The following is a 21,176-nucleotide window of genomic DNA, read 5'->3' as shown; positions in this document are numbered from 1 at the left end:
GGGCTGTGGACAGTTCAGAAACCCGTCTACCAGTGACATCATCGATGGGGAATCCAAGCTAATAGAAACTGCAGGCTTTGTATTCCTGGAAAGTCGCAATGCAATAATAGATCCTATTGTTCTCGCCTAAATAAAAATCGGAAAAAAATCCTGCCTAATGATGATGTCACTGGTAGACGGGTTTCTGGCCTATCCACAGCCCTCCTATGAGACAAAGACCAAGTAGAATTTTTTTTTATCATTTTATCATGAGCATTAGTGAGGACCTATTATATGAAGATAGGTTGAAAATGGGTGAAGTCGTCCTTTAAGTATATATTTTGAAAAAAGAAGAAAAAATTGTACTAGAGCCCATCAAAAAACAAACAAAAACAAGTATCATTCTTTGATGAATAAATATTTTATTAGCCTATGAAATTAATGCCTTTAAGAGCCGACTGCACTATGCCTTATGCCCAGACAGTGCAATCTTACGTCTCTCCCTCTCTGCCCATGGACGAGGCAGTCTGACATTGATTGCCTTGGAATAAATAATATTTATCACTCACACATTGCTGGTTATAGAGAACTTTAAATTACAGCAATCGCTTGTGTTCTGGATTCATTAAACTGAATCTGGTGTTGTTATAGCATACGCAGATCAAATTTTATTTGTCTTTGATACGCTTAACTGGCAACTGCTCATAAAAACACAACGTCACACTTTTGTGCATTACAGTAAAATTGTAATGACAATCACATTCACAATCACTTAATTCATACGCGTTGAACCTGAACTCTGCAGTCGCACTGGGAAGTAATAATACCGTAATACGTTATACCGTTACATGCCTAGTTGCCTACTCATGATAGTCTCGCTTGACCTCCCCGGACTCGTTCCAGAGTCCGGGGACATTGGAGGCAAAGACCTGCTTGTACAGTGGTACAGCGGGTTGATTTTGACAGATTTCCCCCCTCTTCCATAGGTACATATGTGATGCACATGTCTGCGTTTGATGCTGATGACAACACCACGGCCAATGGCATGGTGCGCTACCGCATTCTGTCCCAGACGCCACACAGCCCTATCCCCAACATGTTCACCATCAACAGTGAGACCGGAGACATCGTGACTGTGGCGGCAGGTCTCGATCGTGAGGTCAGTTCTGTTCTCGTCTGTGGTATATTTAACCAATAGAACACTTGAGGTTGTGTGTTATAGTAAATAACATCAAAAGCTGAGTTGTACTATTGATTGCTCAAGTTCAAAATGTCCTTGCATTGAGGAGGGTAGTGGGTGTGGGGATGATTGATGTTTGTTTCTGTGTTTGGCAAGTTACTTAAAAAAAAGTAACTAGTTGTAGTTACTAGTTACTGCTCTCCAAAAGTTACTTAAATACTTTACTCTAGTTACTGCATTATAAAAGTAACTTTAGTAGTTATGTTACTAGTTACTTTTGCGTTACTTTCATTTATTTTTCTTCTAAATTAATGTATACATTTTCATGTTGCTGCAGCACAAGACGTGCGTGCGTGCGTGCGTGCGTGCGTGCGTGCAGGCATGGGAGTGATTTTGAAAGAGTGGTTTCATTGTCTGTCATGTTGCTAATGGAAGGAGATGCCCATTGAGGCCTTCGGCTGGCCCTGACATAAGAGTTGAAAGAATGAATGTGACCTTCCATAAGAGTTGAGGCTATCCTCCACCCACTCAGTGCACCATCACTGAGGGTCAATAGATGGAAAGGGTTGTCAGCTAGAAAGGCCTTGATTCAATCATTGAAAACAATCTCACTTTTGAATGTAACACTGTAATGTTTATAGGAGAGGTCAACGATGACTTTTCGGCCATGACTCTCTTTTACAAATCCTACATAACCAATTTGATATTTTTCCCTGTTACGGTGGTCTAAAAATCTAAAAAGAATTTGGCACCAGTGTAGTGAATACAACCAGGACAGGTGTCCAGCAGAGTAGCCTGTCTGTTCTGTGTTAACAGTGAGGTGGTGAAAAGGGCAAATTCCATTCAGTCTGACTGTACCCACCCTCTTCATCAGGAGGTTCAATCCCTAACCTATTCAGCTTCCCCTCAGTCAAGAACAGTATTGGAACTAATGTGCTACAAAGTAACATGTTACTGTAGTGCGACTACATTTTGTGGAAACTAGTAACCAACGTAACTAGCAACTTTTTACATACATGCCGAGTGGGAGTGTTAATGAGGGTGCACACGTGGTCTTGTCTTGGTTTGGAGCTGAGACGGAGCTGAGAGGGGGGCTGTCTAATCCTCCTGATGGGGAGTTACGGCCTAATTGGGATATTTACGAGCTGACAACCGTTTCCACCTATTGACCCCTAGTGATGGTGCACTGAGATGGGTGGTGTCACAGTCTCAGACTGTGCCTGTCTAGGTGTTGTATTTCTATGTTGTGTTCTAGTCGTTCTGGTTCTATGTTGTCTTCTCCAGCTGTATCTCATGTGTAATCAGCCCTCATGTGTATATTAGTCTTGTTCCCCAGTCAGTGCTTGTCGGATCATTGTTTGTGTCACATCCTCTGTCTGTATGTTAGTCTTTAATAAAATCCCAATCTTGGGTTTGAACACTACTCTGCCTGGCTGTCTGCATTTGGGTCCTCACCACACCACCAGATCGTGACAGGTGGAGGATAGCCTCTGAACGCAGTGCACATTTAAGGCCATCGGCTGGCCCTGACATAAGAGATGAAGGAATGAACGTGACCTTCCATAAGAGTTGAACACATTTATGTGTATAGTATTTACAATTTGTCATCAAACTTTCAATTAGGAGTAAAACATACAATCCTGTTTGTCGACGGTAGGATCAACCACTTCAACAAACTCTCTGTTCATTTTGACTCTGTGATGTTATTGCAAATAACACACAGCTCTCAGCCAATTATATTGCTTGATCAGAACCAGCTGTTGTATATCCAGTACTTAATCTGTAAGGTTGTAAATGTAACATATGAATAAAGGAATTAGATCATAAGAATAAATAATCGTATACATCGAATTCAATATCTGGTCCCCTGGCAGCAACATTACAGCAAAAGTACAGATATTTGATATGTATTTTTGTGCAGGAACAGCCAAACCGCATTGTTTATTCTTTAGAGATGTGACGCTTGGTGGCCATTTCTCAACACAGCTCAGCCTTTTTATTTAGTAAATTGCCTCCCTCTGCGGTCACCTTGTTTATAGAGCTGTATAAGTTATGACAAGATCCAAATGTGTTTATTCTCATGTGACATGGTCTACAGGGATGTGCTAACAAGGACTCTGCAAAGAAATCGCTCTGACAGATCATCTCCCTAAACTGTCACCACTGACAGACCTATTAACAACACATCACACAAGGCTTCATGTGGTCGGTGCGAATGTGTGTGTGCGAGTAAATGTGTCTATACGTGTGTGCGCGCGTGTGTGAAAACGATAGAGAAGGACTATAAGAGTTAGAATGCCCTTGACACTTGTCAGGCAAATACAAAAGCAAATATAATCATATCTACACTCAATGGAGCACAAATGGATCAGGCTTTGAAGGTATGGGGGTGCTATGCCTTTGGTTGCTTTGTAGGCCAACATCAGTGTTTTATACTCGGTGCGGGCAGCAACTGGGAGCCAACAACTAATACTGTAAACTTTCCCATGGAAAGAGCTATTAGGTTATGCTTATGTTTATATAACTGTTGCGCAAATCAAATAAATCATTCACAGAAATGGAGGGAGCGTAAAATCGGGGAGACATGTTAACATTTTGTCTGGTTGAAGACCAAGCCTGCTGCAGCATTCTGGATCATTTGAAGGGGCTTAAGTGCACATGCCGGGAGGAGGGAGTTGCAGTACAATTGGTGTACTTCATCTAGACAACATAGATTGTAGTATTCTAATTACAGTAGACTACTGCCTTTTATCACCATAGTGACAGACTGTGGTCAGTCAGCTTCATATTCCTACAGTGGACGTTGGGGGTGCCCTTCTACCACTGTAATAAGTTTGAGGAAAAAATAGGCGTTGCCTTTAGGCCTAAAAAGTATTAAAATACCGGTAGCTATCTAGTGCTGCCATTTTGCTGTCACAGGTCAAGGTTCAACAAGGTACAATATGTTTCAAATATAGAAGACCAGAATGTTGATAAACTTGGACAAGACCAAAACATGTGGAAAAGACTGGCAGGGAAAGTAGGATCGATTGCCGGAAAGATCCTTGACAGCTTAACCTTAGACGTGTGCAACGATGTATTGTACAATCTTGAACTGAATAAGGCCATGCCTTGCACAGATGGATGAAGAGTGGATCCGCTTAACATAAGTTAAGCGGACATAAGTTCCTTCCATATGAAAAAAAAAACACTTCGTCTGTGATTAGGTGGGATTTTTGTTCTACATTTCAGAACACTCATGTCCACTGCCGGTGGGCACTCATGCTCTTGTCAGCACTGACTCATCTCTTGTCAGCACTTGTCCTTGACTTCGTCCAAATCCCTGCCTCTCCCTCGGTCTCCTGACATCCTGTGCTACTTTGCTGCTCAAGGACTCCGAGGGTCCTTGCTGGACTTGTGAGAGCTTCGACGATGGCAGTCCTCCAGAGGAAGGTCTGGGATGTTGTGGCGTTGTCACCGTGCTGAGAGGTTCAGATGAGCTCTATATAATTACTCCCTTGTTTAATTAGCGAGAGTGCTTGTGTGTACATGCACTGATGGGACGGCCAGACACATCTCAGCTTTTTAAACAATATGTGAAAATACAGTATAGGAATGTGTGTGTGTGTGTGTGTGTGTGTGTGTGTGTGTGTGTGTGTGTGTGTGCGTGTGTGCGTGCGTGTGCGTGTGTGTGTGCGTGTGTGTGTGTTCATTCATGTGTGTCATTGTTTATGTCCATACTTGCCGAGTGGGAGTGTTAATGAGGGTGCACATGTGGGGCTGGAGTCGTGCGTCTTGGTTTGGAGCTGAGACGGAGCTGTCTAATCCTCCTGATGTGGAGTCACGGCCTAATTGGGATATTTACTAGTAATTAGCAGGTGAGAGAGATGCTGGGAGTGTAATTTAGAATCCCAGTGACGCGATGCATTATCCCGAAAGGCAGCTTCTGTACCTTGTCCTTCCTGCTGCCCATTAACCACACTCTGGGTCAGGAAGAGGGAGAGAGGGAGAGAGGGAGGGGGCGCCACACATCCAGTATCACAGCAGCAAACGGCACTTGTACAACTGTACAAATAAGTCTAGCGATAGAATTTCAGCGGCCCCACCGAAGTGATACTGTGTTGTCCCCAAAGATGAAGCCGCGTTTGTCATTGTCTCATATTAATGCATCGCCCATACTCCATTAATCTCTGTCAGTCGGATCATTGTCTTCACATCTGTCCAACAGAGATGCTAAATAAGTATTGTCTGTCTCGACACACCCAGGGGGAGCCACCACTCTACAGCAGCTCTCAGATGTTGCCGAGCCTAGATCCCTTTCTTTCTGTCTTTTCTGGAGAGGAGACGGGGGACGGGGGACGGCTGATTGGATTGTGGATTGATTGATAGATTTTTATGTCATACACCATACTGTAGGTGTAACTGATGCGGGAACAGTGGGTCGAGCCGGTTTCGGCTGAGCTTCAGATGCAATCATCACGTCTGAAACAACTCCATGTCTGTCATGATCATCTAACCAACAGAAGTTAACACAAATAGATTATATTTTACAAAACAGAACAAAACAATTGAGAGGAAAAATGTATACAATACCTTCAGCATTTGTTGTCATTGAAAACATAGACCAAAAAGGTGTACGCTGAAGCCTTAGTTTATCGTGCTACCCTTTTAACATTTGAATAACTATCAGGTAAGAAAATACAACAAAAAAATAAACAAACAACCTAAACTAACAACACAAAAAAACAAAAAAATAACAACAAATCACTTGGATTTACAAAACAGAAAAAAAAGAAAACAAATAACAGAAATCAACCTTCTCGTTATTCAGTATAATATCAGTCAAGTATACTTTATGTCATAGTAGAATAATATAGCATATAATATGGTATAGTATGTAATAAGTATGTAGTCTAATATAGTGCCTACTACCATGGCAATATATACCATCATTATGCCATCAGTGTCACTGATGACATCACTGAACGCCAACCGGAAAACACCACCGGAACACGATTGTTTTTTCTTTTTTTTCGAAACCGGATCACACGGCTCAGTTTAGAATGAATACCAGGCTTTCCTCCACGGTGGAAAGCACGGTGATGCGAGGTTACACCAGGACCACAGAGAACTCCTACACAAGTTGTGTTGTAGACACCAGGACCACGGAGAGCTCCTTACACAAGGAAGGATGTGTTGACACCAGCACCATGGCCAGTTCCTACACAAACTGTTGTTTTTCCTCTGCATTCAGGCTCTTAACTGTTGACTGGTCAGGTGGGTAGGAGCCAAGGCTGCTGTTTTCTGCTGATGATGACTCATATGGTGCTTCTTCTGTTCTCCTTCTCTCCCACAGAAAGTGTCCCAGTACACCATCATCGTGCAGGCGACGGACATGGAGGGCAACCTGAACTTTGGTCTCTCCAACACGGCCACAGCCATCATAATGGTCTCCGACATCAACGACAATCCCCCCATGCTCACCTCCAGAACCGTGAGTGAATGGAAGGAAATGAGGGAGCTAGTGAGGTGGCAAGGGAGGGAGAAAGACAGAGGGAAGGAAAGTGTGAATGGTGGATGGTGTGATGCGGGGGAGGGGTGGTGGACAGATGAAGAGAGCAGTAACTGAGGGAGTGAAAATAGAAGTGATGGAATAATATAGAAACAAAACAATGGAGTGAGGAGCAAAAGGTTTGAGTAAGGGAGGGGCTGTAGTGACTTAATATGAAAATAGAAAAAGTGCTCAGCACAGGTCTCCGCCAGGTAGGTTATTGTGGGCCAGCAATGTTTGGAATTCGCTAATCAGGATGGAATATGAAAAATCGGATGGATCTCTCTCTCTCTCTCTCTCTCTCTCTCTCTCTCTCTCTCTCTCTCTCTCTCTCTCTCTCTCAGTTCCAGTAAGTGTACAGCAGAGCTGGGTGGATCATGGTAGGCTGGCTAAGAACAGGGAAATGACAAATCTCAGAGGAATTAATTGCTCTAGGTAAGAGAAGCAAATGTACAATAACGTAAGAGGGCTACAGGGATGGAGGTAGTCTGTATTATTTATAGCTAGAGGGGCAGAAGCATAAGCGACAAGGCAGGTTCATGTGACCTGTATCCCAGGATACATTATAGCTTAATGGTATGATGAAGAGTTTCTCTACATCCAGGTGTCTGTGTTTGTGTGTGTGTGTGTGTGCGCGTGTACGTGTAAGGATAGGCCTCTTGGGTAGATAAGATGCTTAGCACTGCAACTGTGATCACAGCAGCTGTGGCAGTACCTACCTGCAGTAGGCCTTGCTCTAGGAAGGCGCTAACAGATTAGCATTAGCATTCACCCTGGGGCTCATTAAGACCCTCACGGTGGTGAGCAAGCGTGGTTGTATCAGCTTGTGTCAGCCAAAGCGTACATCACAGAAACTGCTACTGTACATCTCACACAGCAGGGGAGACACGGGGAGCAAGAGGGAAAATGACAGAAGGTGGAGAAAAGTGAGGGGGTGTGCACTCCAAAGGGAATTATAAAACAGTAAATGCATCTCTGGATTCAACAAACAGACAACAAAGACCCACGGGGGAAAGAAGACTGCAAAAAAAAAGCAACAAAATGTAAATGAATTATAAAGAGATGATTGCAGTGACACAAAAGGTTTCAGAGAAAAATATATTACATATCATGCAAGCTAACAGATAGAAACCATTGGGTGCACTGAAGGGTATGTCACTCACTTTAGTTCATGAAGTAGATAGAGGACAGGTGAAACATTTTGTGGAAAAGGTCCTCTCTATTTGACATTGTAAATCTTATTCTTGACAAAATGTAACACATTTCCCAATTCCTTCAACCACACATTAACCACTGAAGGTTTTGTCCAAGATTTTGGATTTTGGAAGATGTCTTCTCGCTAACAGAATAGACAGTGAGATGACCTGCTGGGCTTCAGACGTGTCCCTCACCCCATCCAGAAAGGTGTTTAAAGAGAGAAGTTGATTGGTGGAGCACAGCCAAGTGATGGTGAAGAAGAAGAAGAAAGGAGGAAAAAGTGTGAAGAGGAGATGAGAATGAAGGATTGTTTTAAACAGTACCAGTGATGAATCACAGACATGGATTGTTGTAAATCAAAAGTCTTCCTTGACCCACCACCCCCACCCCGCACCCCTCTCGTCTACATTAGCATTCTCTTGTGACATCAGCATATGGATGACAGTGGCCAGTAATAGATTGGTATTCTCTAACTGTATTTCGGTGTGTTTAAGTGCATGTCCATCATCACCACAGAAACAAGTTAATGCTATCATGGATATTGATGATGAACTTTAGTGGAGGATTTGGAGCTGTGATGAGCAGAGCACTTTTCACCCGCTCCTCTCATAAATCATCCAGTTTAGCAGTGGGGTAACATGAAAGCCATTTTGTGAGAACGCAGGGCGATAATGCAAATATTTACTGTTTGCAGTAAACCCCATACATCCACACTATCAAAGTGTCCCAGAAATAGAAAGTTTTGGGGATTTGTCTTTAATGTTGATTAATATTTAATCACGCCTATCAGAAGCTGGCCTATTTTTCAAGGCGGCTGTGTGTGTGTGTGTGTGTGTGTGTGTGTGTGTGTATACTCCCTCATGTTATGATATTCAGATCGTCATACATGTATGCATTATTTGCACGTTATAGACAGACCATACCAAATAAGATATTACATGTTATGATTTTAAAGATGTTTATTGCATCATATGATATAATGCAGAAGGGATATATAGACGGTCCGGAGAGAGGGATGTAAGAATGGAGGGATGGGGGATGAGCGTTCAGGGATGAAGGAAGGATTCAGGGTCATGAATGGATGGATGTAGTAGTAGGATGTTGTTGTTGTTGTTGTGTGTGTGTGTGAAACCCTTGCAGTCAGGGGGAAATCCCTGTGCAGTACAGGAGGTAGCACCACCGCTGTGCCTTGGCCTCCTTCCTGCTTCTCATCTCCACAACGTCCCCATGATTAGGTTCCATGTCACATGTCTTCTCTTCCCATCTCCCCCTCTACCTCCTCCACTAGTTCCTCCACTGCCAACACAGTGACAGGTGGGTGGCTGCGCTGGCATGAGTTGTTTTGTCGAACGCTGCGTCCCGTGCCAGTCACAGTGAAAGAGCCTGTTCTCCGCCTCGCCTTTGTTCCATCGTGAGCGACATGATATCAGAGAAAGAGAGGAATGAATATCAGATCAGAGAATCTGAGTCTCTAATGAATGCGGTCTCACACCTGGTTCATTATTAACAGCTCCTGAACCAGTGTCAGGTTAGAGTGAAGGCAGTGAAGTGAAGTTAACTGGTACTAGTCAAAGACACAAAGACATCATGTGGTTTCTAACATGACGAGATTAAAATAGAACCAGTAGGAGGTAGAGAGAGAGAGTACGTCTGAACTACGTAAATAAAGATGATTGTTCATCTCTTACAATCCGTTTTGCCATCTACTTTCAATAAGTAGGGAGACCACCTCCAACCACTGCAGATGTTATATTGCATTAACATCTCTACCATACATATTGGTAAAATAACATTTTATTCATACAAATATATCCAGGTTGTAGCTTTTAACTAGGATATTGATAATAAGAGAGCTGTGCAGAGCCCCAATGTTAACCACATAAAATGGAACCCTTAACACATTCGCTGCCAGGGGCTTTCTAATGCTGGCAGGTAGCTTCTGACAATTTTTTCAAGAACACACACACACACACACACACACACACACACACACACACACACACACACACACACACACACACACACACACACACACACACACACACACACACACACACACACACACACACACTGACCTGATCTGCCCGCTGCCGTGGGCTGTTTGCTGGCCTGATGTTGAGGGATGCCAGACAGTGTATTATGGTCTGGTGGAGTGTTAGGGGGGCTTTGCTATTTTATATCCTTCACTCAAATAAGCAGCTCAGTTACTCTTCTTGCCTGTAGCCACATGGCCACACAAGCCTGTTGTGTGTGATGTGATGCGATGAAGAGGAGGCCGAGTTTGATCGACATATTTCTGGGATGGGTACATGTCACTGTTGTACGGTACTTGGACATATCTCTCTCTCTCTCTCTCTCTCTCTCTCTCTCTCTCTCTCTCTCTCTCTCCTCTCTCTCTCTCTCTCTCTCTCTCTCTCTCTCTCTCTCTCTCTCTCTCTGCTTTAATCCCCTGAGTCTGGATAGCTTTGATCAATCCCACCAGAACAGACAGACGACAGACAGAGCTTCACTCTTCATCAGGCTTATCAGGACAAAGCACATGTCTCTGTAGAGCAGGAGAACATCTTCAAACCTCTCATACAGACTTACACAGCTGCTTGAGCCTCTGTCACTGCAGCCCTCTCTGTCTGTCACCACACATTCCATCCTCCTCTGCCTTAATGCCTTTAAACACAATGGAATATTATTGCTCTCATGGGACGTCAATAGAGAATGGAGAGGTGTGTGTGTGTGTGTGTGTGTGTGTGTGTGTGTGTGTGTGTGTGTGTGTGTGTGTGTGTGTGTGTGTGTGTGTGTGTGTGTGTGTGTGTGTGTGTGTGTGTGTGTGTGTGTGTGTGTGTGTGTGTGTGTGTGTGTGAGTGAGTGAGTGAGTGAGTGAGAGAGAGAGAGTGTTTTTTTTTTTACTGTATTGAAAGAGTGGCCTCGTTACGCTTGCTATAACTGCAAACCCAAAAGGAAGGGAAGTGAGAGTCGGCTTATATTGTAAAATACACATGAACATGGTGGTGAAAGGCACTCAGTGGCACATTGTAAAAATTGACGTCCTCAAATGGCTCGTGAAAGATCCCAGGCTGCAGCTCCAGCCAAGATAAAGACGGATTGAAGCACTATTGTGGTGTAGGCTAACATTCTCCCCCCCCCCCCCCTCTCTCTCTCTCTCTCTCTCTCTCTCTCTCTCTCCCTCCCATCCTCCGTCAGTTTACAGGTGAGGTTCCAGAGAACAGGGTGGACGTGGCGGTGGCTAACCTGACTGTGATCGATGCCGACCAGCCTCACTCGCCCAACTGGAACGCTGTGTACCGGATCATCAGTGGAGACCCCACCGGACACTTCACCATCCGCACCGACCCGGTCTCCAACGACGGCATGGTCACCGTGGTGAAGGTAAGATGCCAAGTGAAACTGAGACCGTAAAATCTGCACACCAAGTAGCTGTCTTTAAAATGATTTCTAATCCTCAAAGGTAGTGACGTTTTGAGCAGCAACGCTCTACCTCAGATTTCGGGTTCCAGTGCCTGTCTTTTTAAAAATATTTTTTTAAGCTAAAATGCCAACCAATGAGCATGTAGCCCGCCTCCCACCCCATAAAAGTTAATGTTGTATTGTACACACACATGAAGTGGTGTTATATCACTATGTGGTGTGTCGGGTGGCCGTTTTGCTGTCAGGATGGTTGTTAACAGCAATAGTCCAGGGAATCACCTGAGGACACATTGCGGTCCTTTGCCTTTGAAAAAACCCTTCATGTCCAAATGAGGGATTGGAGACCTCTGTGTCCTTCATAGCCCACACACAAGCGTGCAGACTTGCAACACAATAGCTGCTGAACCCATTGTAGGAATTTGGTATTGATTTCTCAATTACAATCTAGTGTTTTTATGCAGTCATAAAGTAGTAGTTACTGTGGCTGCAACAACAAAGTCTTGTCTTTTAACAACTTGCTCTGGTAGAGTTAAACTCTGACACACTGTTTAATGCTTCAGCCCATTTAGACTTTTACTTTTAATACTTTTTTGTTTTGCTTTTTTCTTTAAGACTTTATATTACGGTCGGGTCTATAATGTGTTATAACCACATTTATAATGCATTATAACACTTGTTATAAATGTCTAAAATGATGCACTTATAACAAGGTATGGAGTATTATAACTTGTAATAATTTATGAGTGGTCATAATGCATTATAAACTCAGTGGAACAGGACATTATAACTACCAGGTAATCACATTTATAATGCATCATAATGCATTATAATGCACTTATAATGCTTCATAACACTCGTTATCAATATTTATGATTATGCATAACAACTTTAAAAAGACACTATATAACTAACTAAGTTAAAGGGATATTTAACTTTCCCCCCAAAATTGGGTCATTTTATCGTCTACTCAGGCTTTTGGGAGCACCCCGGACAGTTTTTAAGTTGCTTGATTCAGTATTTAGATATTTGATATTAATTTAGTCAGACACGCCCCCTTCCTATACAAGCCCATTGTAACTTCAAACTCCATTTTAACCATGTTGGATCAATCGGAAACACCCGTCCTTGGTTCTGGTGACAGAGATTGTCCTTCTAATACGTGAGGAGACGTTTTTTTAAAATTACTCATTCAGTATATGCCTAGTTTCATATTGTTTGTAAATGTTGTTCCCAGTTATCTATGTTTGCCCTGCAGGTAAAGTCTATCCGAGTTTAACTCTACCAGAACAGGTGTGTGTATTTGTCTGTCTGTCCTTGAATGTACTTCATTGTAGCAGGTGCTTCATGTAAATAACTTGATTATTTACCCAAAGCTGACGACCCTGGGGTATTTTTCCTGTGCTCAAGGCTCCTGCAATGTGATTCTCATATACTGTATTACAATAATATTTAAAACAGGAGGCAATAACACCTCTCTAATTCCCACAGCGCCCAGAGCACCGAGCGCTGGCATTTTGCTTCTCTTCATTATCTCTAGATGACTGCCTTTTATAATCTTTTCCTCTCCACTCAGTTCCTGATGTAAAATTCAGCAGGCAGCTGTAAGCTTCCGTAGTGACCCCATGGGAAGTTATCAGGAAATCATAAAATAAGAGACAGGACTCCCAAGGGAACAGCGACGACTAGACTGTCTCAGAGAGTAAACAAAGAAGACTTAGACTCTCTCTGGGGACCAGGAGCTGGAATGGCTACCCACACTAATCGGCTTCATATCAAACAACCTGGGATAGGCAGGCGAGAAGTCACTGGAAGGCTCTGCGTTGGTATTTCTACTGTGAGTGTTTACCAGGGCCTCTGTGGCTGCTGGCAGATACATCGCTACATTGCACTGACATCTACGTTTGTTGCAATCTCCCAGCAGGGACCCCGGCTCCTCTCTGAACAAGGGCTGAGGTCTCAACCAGAACATGTCACACGTTTAGACTGCTCTCTGGGGAGCTCATGAGGCAGCGTCCTCACTGGTGATAGCGTCGGCACACAAACAAGTGTTCACGTAAACACACAAACACCATCCTCGGATGACTCATTAAGATATGTAAATCACAGCTTATGACGAATGCAGAGGATGGCAGCGCGAGTGGAGGAGAGGAGTGATCAGAATAGGGAGGAGAGAGAGTGGGTGGATCTCAAGGAGACGAGAGATAAGTCAGAGGGGGGACACAGCACAGCGATGTGGGGGGGGTGGGAGATTTGTTTGCTTGTGGGCAACTGGTTGAGGCCACGTTATTGAACTCTCATCCCTCATCCGCATCCTACCCTCAGGCTGTGTGTGTGTGTGTGTGTGTGTGTGTGTGTGTGTGTGTGTGTGTGTGTGTGTGTGTGTGTGTGTGTGTGTGTGTGTGTGTGTGTGTGTGTGTGTGTGTGTGTGTGTGTGTGTGTGTGTGTGTGTGTGTGTGTGTGTGTGTGTGTGGGGGGGGGGGGTGTGTGGGGGGTGTGTGTGGGGGTGTCTGTGTGTGTGTAAACCCCCAGTGCTCTGAATACCAGTGGCTGTTTATAAGTGATCCTTGAGCATAGAACAGCTTGTTGATTGGCTGCCTGAGGATGCACCACAGGGTCACTACTCATGGGCTCGAGTACATAACATTACACAACACAACAGTATACTACACAACTGTACACAACACTTTGTCTTCCTCCTTTTTGTACCTTTTGCACTCTACTGTGTTTGTTGTATTGTTTGCTTGTTTTTATATATGGGCCCTGGGGACTATGGATGGAAATTAGCATTCTTGCTAAATCTGGTGTATTTACATTACATCATTATTTTTGTTCATTAATAATATGCGATGTCCCGATAAACCAAATAAACAAATACAATGAAGGTGAGCCAGTAGGGTACAACAGCACCCCCATCTCGAAATAATTTGTTCCAGGGACCCCCCAGAAGCAATGATTTGAGTTGCAAATGTTCGCTTTAAAAATATATATATTCAAAGATTTACACACATTTTCAAGATATTCAGCACAACAATTGAATGGGGTTGGAGATGTCCTGTGGGGTGGAATTTGGCAATGATCACGTGGTGCCACCAGTACGACACATCTTCAGTCGTGGGCCCCGACCTCATTGGGTGTTTCGGCCATTTATCACAAGACCCACCACAGGCTAATCAGACCTGGGTGTGTGTTGCGCGGTGGCACCATGTGGTCATTTGGTAGCCCATGTTGCGTCCCTATGTTTCAGCCACAGCCAGTGACTGCTCCTTTCAGCGGCAGTGCCAAGTTCTTTGATTGCCTTCCGCTGGGCCAGCCCTCTGATCCCTACCTCATTCAGGAGCCTTCTGGTGGAACTGGCTACAAAGCCTCTGCAGCCCACCTCCATTGACTGGCCACACAGGAATTCATCCATTAAGACCAAGAACGCATCTGTGTCATTTTAGATTTCTTTGATATACCAGCTCATAGCAATGTTCGCTTGAAAAAAAATAATATATTCATTCAAGATTTTCACGATTTTTCAAAAATAGCAGATCTACAAGCTCAAAGCGCTATGAGCTTGCATGCTATTTTTGAATAGCCCAAAGAAATTTAAAAATGACACAGATGCTTTTCCGGTCTTAATGGGTTAATTTTGTAATTTGGGGTTTAATATTGTAACAACTAAAAACAGTGTGCGAGCGACGAGCGTTCTCTTTTAGTTTTCTTTTTTTCCCCGCTTAGCACCTGCCCAACTTTGGGTGTGGATGTGCATGTCTTTCCTCCCTTCATAAAACTGATAAAAAACTCAACAGTACACATACCAACACCTTCCCACATATATAAGACATGTCTCCATCTGGCACACAAGACCACGGAGCTGTCTGCATGATGACGGATGCTTCCTTACATCGGGCTGTCACACGCCGTCCACTGATAACACTAAGCCTTAAGGCATCACAACATACAGATGAGCTCACAGTCTTTTATCGTCAGCATCAAAAGCAACAGACATGAGCCCTGTGACGATAATCATCAAACTTATGTAAAAATGTTCCAGCATCACCTACAAGCAGTGTCATTCCCCCCCCCCCCCCCTTCCTCTCTCACTCTCTCTCTCACTATTTCTATCTCTCTGTTCATTTCAACCTATACCGGTATGTGGTTTACATTAGGAGAGCGCAGAGCTGACACTCCAGTTTAGGCTCAGCCGGCAGAAACCACTGTAGATGTAGACACACGCACGCGCGCACACACACGCGCACGCACACACACACACACACACACACACACACACACACACACACACACACACACACACACACACACACACACACACACACACACACACACACACACACACACACACACACACACACACACACACACACACACACACACACACACACACACAGAGAGAGGTGAATACGGCAGAGTCAATACAAGAGCCTATGAATAGTTTAAGCCTGGCCGGCTCCACTCAACGCAAGGGTGGTAATTACAGGTGTGGAGGGTTGAAATGGTGGGCGGCGGTTTTGGGGGTGGATTGTTGGAAGAGGAGGCGAAGGTTTAGGGAAGTTTAAAGATAAGAGGTTCAATTCATCTGTGGATGATTTCGATGAGGTGCCGTCTGGTATTATAATGAACTAGAGGTTCGGGCCGCTGTGAGGCACACCTACGTCGCACTGCCTATCCGACCAATATGTCTGAGTCATATAGTGTTGGGGGGCTTTGTCTGAGTCCCTTTTGTGCCCATAAATGGAGATCTCTGTATCTGTAATATGTTAATACAATATAACTAGCACATCTGCAGTGTTTGGCGGTGTTTTTTCTACTCTTCCATCGAGACATCTTGACCCTGGTGTCGGGGATTACACCTGTCAGTAAGTTATTTGAAGTAGATGGTGCACCGGATTGGACACTAGATGTGTACCTGCCTTTATTAGTACATACTGTATTTGTTTATATGTTGCAATTACCTCTCTCGATCTGGAGAGGGAGACAACATACATACTGTAGACTTACAAAATGTAGCTTTAACGCTGTGAGGACGTTGCAATCTAGTGTTGTACGAGTGAACTTCACAGTAATAGAACACCCTTTTGTTTTGTTTAGTAAAATCAAGCATGTGATACATTCAGAATCAGACACACTCTGAAATGAGCACTGTATTTATTCCCTCCGGCTGGGTTCTAAAAACCTCTCTCCACACGCTAGCCTACCTCCAGTGTTTTCTCTACAGAAGAACTGAATATAACAACCTTTACCGGGACTTACTGTATCTCATCCCTCTCATTACCTCTAGCCGGTGGACTTTGAGATGAACCGTGCCTTCATGCTGACGGTGGTGGTATCCAACCAGGCCCAGCTGGCCAGCGGCATCCAGTCCTCGCTCCAGTCCACAGCGGGCGTCACCATCTCCGTCCAGGACGTTAACGAGCCACCTTACTTCCCCACCAACCCCAAGCACATCCGCTTTGAGGAGGGTGTCCCTGCAGGCACCAGCCTGACAACATTCTCTGCCTCCGACCCCGACAGGCTGCAGATGCCACAGACCATCAGGTACACACTAACTGGATTAACCACTTAAACCCTATTGACAGAAGTACAAAGTACTAAGTACTAAGTATAGTATATAGTATATTATACAGCCTGAGGATGCGGTGTCCTACTCATAGTACTTTGTACTTCGGTCAACAATACAACTTTTTCCCCTCTTCACCAAATTGCTTTGTGACACGTTGTGAGCTTGTGGATCTGCTATTTTCGCCGAATGCTCTTCGCAGAATAGGGATACTGTAGTATGGTAGTATGGTTAAACGAGGTACAGTTCCTGGAGCGCGGGGAGCTCGCCTCCCATTATGTGCTCTGCTGATCAAACTACTCGCTGTGGGCTGATCTTTTCTCGGGCAGTACAGTTCCCATACCAGGCTGTAACATAGCCTGATAGAACGCCTTCAACTGAGCTGCTGTAGTACAGTCTGAGGATGCGGTGTCCTACTCTGAACTTCTTCAGGCGGCGAAGCCAGTACAGTCGCTACTGAGCCTTTTTCCTCAAGTGTGTGGTGCGTGTCTCCCATTTGAGCTCCTCCTCGATGTGTACAACGAGAAACTTGCTGACCCTTTCCACTACAGCGCCATCGATGAGGATGGGCGCATGATCGTGGCCTTCTGAAGTCCACGATCAGCTCCTTGGTCTTGTCGACGTTAAGGGCGAGGTTGTTTTCCCGGCACCAGAGTTGATCTCATCTCTATAGTCAGACTCGTCATTGTTGACGATTTGACCTATCACTGTCGTGTCGTCTGCATACTTTATGATGGTGTTGGAGTCATGTGTGGCTGTGCAGTCATACGTGTACAGGGAGTAGAGGAGAGGGCTCAGCACGCATCCCTGGGGTGCTCCAGTGTTGAGGGTCAGGGGGTCAGATGTGATGCTGCCCATTCTCACCACCTGATGTCGGTTTGACATCAGGTGGCCCAAGCACATGCTTGGGTTTAGCCCCAGGTCTCGGAGCTTTGTGTCAAGTTTTGGTGTTGAATGCTGAGCTGTAGTCCACAAACATTTGTCCTTCAACAGCTTGTTATCCATGTGCGAGAGGACTGTGTGGAGAGCCATGGCAATAGCGTCATCGGTGGATCTGTTTTTTCGGTATGCAAACTGCCACGGTTCCAGCGAGGCAGGTAGCGTGGAGCAGATGTATTCCCTCACCAGCTTCTCAAAGCATTTGCTGACTTTCGGGGTGAGAGCTTTGGCTTTTTTGGGGATGGGCACAATGGTTGACATTTTGAACCCTGCGGGTACCACAGCCTGGGAGAGGGAGAGGTTGAAGATGTCAGCGAAGACACCCGCCAGCTGGTCTGCACATGCTTTAAGGGCCCGGCCTGGAATCCCATCAGGTCCCGCCGCCTTCTGGATGTTGACCCGTTTGAAGGCTGTGCGCACGTCATCCTCCGAGATGGTTAGAGGGCTGGTCTCCTCTGCTGGTGCTGCTGATGGTCCAGGTGTCCAGTTCGTTGGGGAGGGAGGCAGTTGGGTTCACTTCACTTCTGGTTTTTGCTTTTCCGTCCGTCAAGGATTGTAGCATAGCGTCTGTGTCCTCGGACCAGATTCGGATCTAGCACTTTGAGATTTTCACAAATGTAAAGTGCATTGTAAATAAAATCCATTATTTATCTGCTAATTAGCCTTAGTCAACTCAACGTAAACGTGGACTTCTTATGGTTGTGGCGACGATTCAACGTTGTCACACACACCACACCACACACACCACGCCACACCACACACACCACACCGCGCGCAGTGAGCAGCGCTCCTCTCCAAACGTTAAACTATGCATACAAAGTGCACAACCCAAAAATATGCATACAGTTTGGGTGCGCACATCACCGGGTATGGACTAGTTTTTAATTTAATGTTTACAAACCGTTCAAAGGTCAAGGTCATATACATACAGTAGCATGTGCCGTGGGTGTAGCATCTCTCTGAGTGCATTTCTATTTCAGTGTGTTCAAATTCTATTTACATTTACTCTGTTTTTCTGGTTCAAATGACCTTCAGCCTTGAGGCATTTAGAATAGTGAGGTTCTACAGAATATGGCCAGGTGCTATATTGTCCAACTGAATATTTCCTCCTGTACACAGAGATTTCTAATTGAAGTGCACGGCTTGTGAATCATCCCTGCATAATTATGCAAATTCAGCGGGTAGAAAGGCCTCTTGGCCAAGTTCCATCTCAGCAGTTCGAGGTCAGGGGGCAGGGATGGGGCTATATCTTGACATTGCCCATCTCTCAAAGGCTGCAGAGATTATGAGCCAGTCTAGCACTCCGAGTAACAAGGTTAAGAGGGTTAATAAGGAGCACTAAATTCTGGGTTAAACACACACACACACACACACACACACGCACATGCACACACACACACACACAGCTGGCCAAGGCCCAAAAGGCCTGACACAGCATTCTGTCTACCTGCAGCGTTCTGTCTTTATGTTAAAGCTCTATGGATTTTAAATGTAAACCAACCTTTAAATGACCAGCTGGCCTTCCACCGTGCTGACAACCTAATTGAAAATGCACCTGCAATATTGTCAGTGGTGCACATCAACCTTTTTACGTGAGTCAGTATAGATACGTATATACCTGGTCAAATAAGCGTTGTAAGTACTTGAGTTTAAAAGTGAAGACTCAATCCCTGAAGAAAACCTTTCCAGGTCGAAAAGTTGGTATTCATTTAATACATTATCCTGCATCGTCGTGGCTTTGAGTGTGCAGCCTTTTCTTCACTTTTAGACTTATTTACCAAGGTCAGCAGCACCTCATCAATGCTGGTGTGCGCCCTTCTCCTGTTTGTTTGCCAAGTGTAGAGCCCTTTACCTTTAGGTACTCCTGCGAGGGGCAACTGGGTTGACTTTAGAATGACGCGTGCAATTCATTCAATGTCCAGAGAGTGCTTGTATCTTTGGATATGTCAATCCATTTATTAACTCCATATAAAGGTGACAAACTCATTAAACAAAGACATGAAAACGTTGATCTGGCACGGCATGAACACAGTCAAAAACTGTTTGGCCTTCCCCAGCACACACCTGCCCACAATCATCCATTGCCAGGTATATAATGGTTACCGTGGCAACCACCCACTGACGGTGATTGATTAAGGCCACACCATTCATTTAAATTAAATTAAACAAAATAAACAGAAAGTAATTTTGTCTCCAACACCAAGTACTCGAGTTTAAGCACAATTGAGTATTCAAAAGTAAAATGTCTTTCAGAATTTCAACTTGACATTTTATAAATGATTTTTTTAAATGTGTTTGTTTTTGTCATCTTGTGTTGTGTATCTTTGTAGGAGTGGTTCTCAGGTGTTTTCCATTACATCTCCCCAGCCAAGGCTAAGTAAAGTCTAGCAACTTTTGGCACTGGGAGGCAAACTGGAACTGAAAGTTTGATGTAATGCATTGAGCCGGGTGGACAAGCAAATGAAAAAACACTATATTTGAATGATTGTGGACTTGAAATAATTATGACACATTGTTTTCTGATCTAATTTTCTTTCCGATGTGTGCACTATATCATTTTATTGAGATATCTAAATACCACAAAATACGTTTCTGACTGGGCTGTTTGGCTTCTCTAGCTGAGCCAGATGAATCTGCCAGAACAAACTTCATAGTCTACTGCCCAGTCAGAAACGTACTCTGTACTCCTTAGCTACCTCAGTAAAACTATAGTGTGCACAATGAAAAATGTGATATGTCTTATTTTATTGTCCACTCAGCTCTCATTGACTTAAATGCATTCCATCAAACCTTCAGCTCCAGTCAGTCTATATTGTGCATGGTATGGTGTAGATCGTGCCCCTCGATCCTCCTTGATCCCAGCCTTTCTTTCAAAAGCACGATGTTGCTCCCATGAGAACAATTCTTTGTTCAGAAGGGTTAGAACATGGAGCTGAGGGAAGATATAAAAGCAATACATCTGAGCCAAGTATTGATATTTCCTCCTCATCACAGAGTAGCGATGCAGGTGGACCCACATGCAGAGACCAAAGAAGAATCCCTGATTAAAGGCATTTCAGGCCAGGGAAAGAAACATAAGCTTGTTCAGTTCATGTGGGAGGGAGGCAGGCGGGTTCTCTGCACTTCTGGTTTCTGCTTTGCAGTCCGTCATAGTGTGTATCGCCTGCCATGTACAGTACGACGAGTACTACCGTCTGAATACCAGCACCCACACATCAACTACAGTAGTACCGTCTGAATACCAGCGCCCACACATCAGATAGAGTAGTACCACCCGAATACCAGCGCCCACACATCAAACAGAGTAGTACCTTTGTGACCTCATCAAAGGCACCGCTCACTTCACACTGGGTGTGATTTCTTTTACA

At 44.4% G+C, this 21,176-nt stretch overlaps 1 protein-coding gene across 1 annotated transcript in view; it reads left to right on the top strand.

The window, feature by feature from the left end:
* LOC308096600 (cadherin-4-like) overlaps nucleotides 1-21,176 on the top strand; it is a gene marked incomplete at both ends in the record, with an annotated part of 40,324 nt that overhangs the window by 6,410 nt on the left and 12,738 nt on the right. Inside the window, 4 exons of the mRNA XM_080444015.1 lie at nucleotides 966-1,138; nucleotides 6,495-6,632; nucleotides 11,085-11,270; nucleotides 16,591-16,847. Of these exons, the coding sequence (XP_080300141.1) occupies nucleotides 966-1,138; nucleotides 6,495-6,632; nucleotides 11,085-11,270; nucleotides 16,591-16,847 (754 nt within the window). The remainder of the gene's footprint in view (nucleotides 1-965; nucleotides 1,139-6,494; nucleotides 6,633-11,084; nucleotides 11,271-16,590; nucleotides 16,848-21,176) is intronic.

Source organism: Gymnoscopelus braueri (genome assembly GCF_963280865.1).
Source record: "Gymnoscopelus braueri genome assembly, chromosome: 12".
Taxonomy (NCBI): domain Eukaryota; kingdom Metazoa; phylum Chordata; class Actinopteri; order Myctophiformes; family Myctophidae; genus Gymnoscopelus; species Gymnoscopelus braueri.
This window is presented reverse-complemented; position numbering and strand designations above follow the sequence as displayed.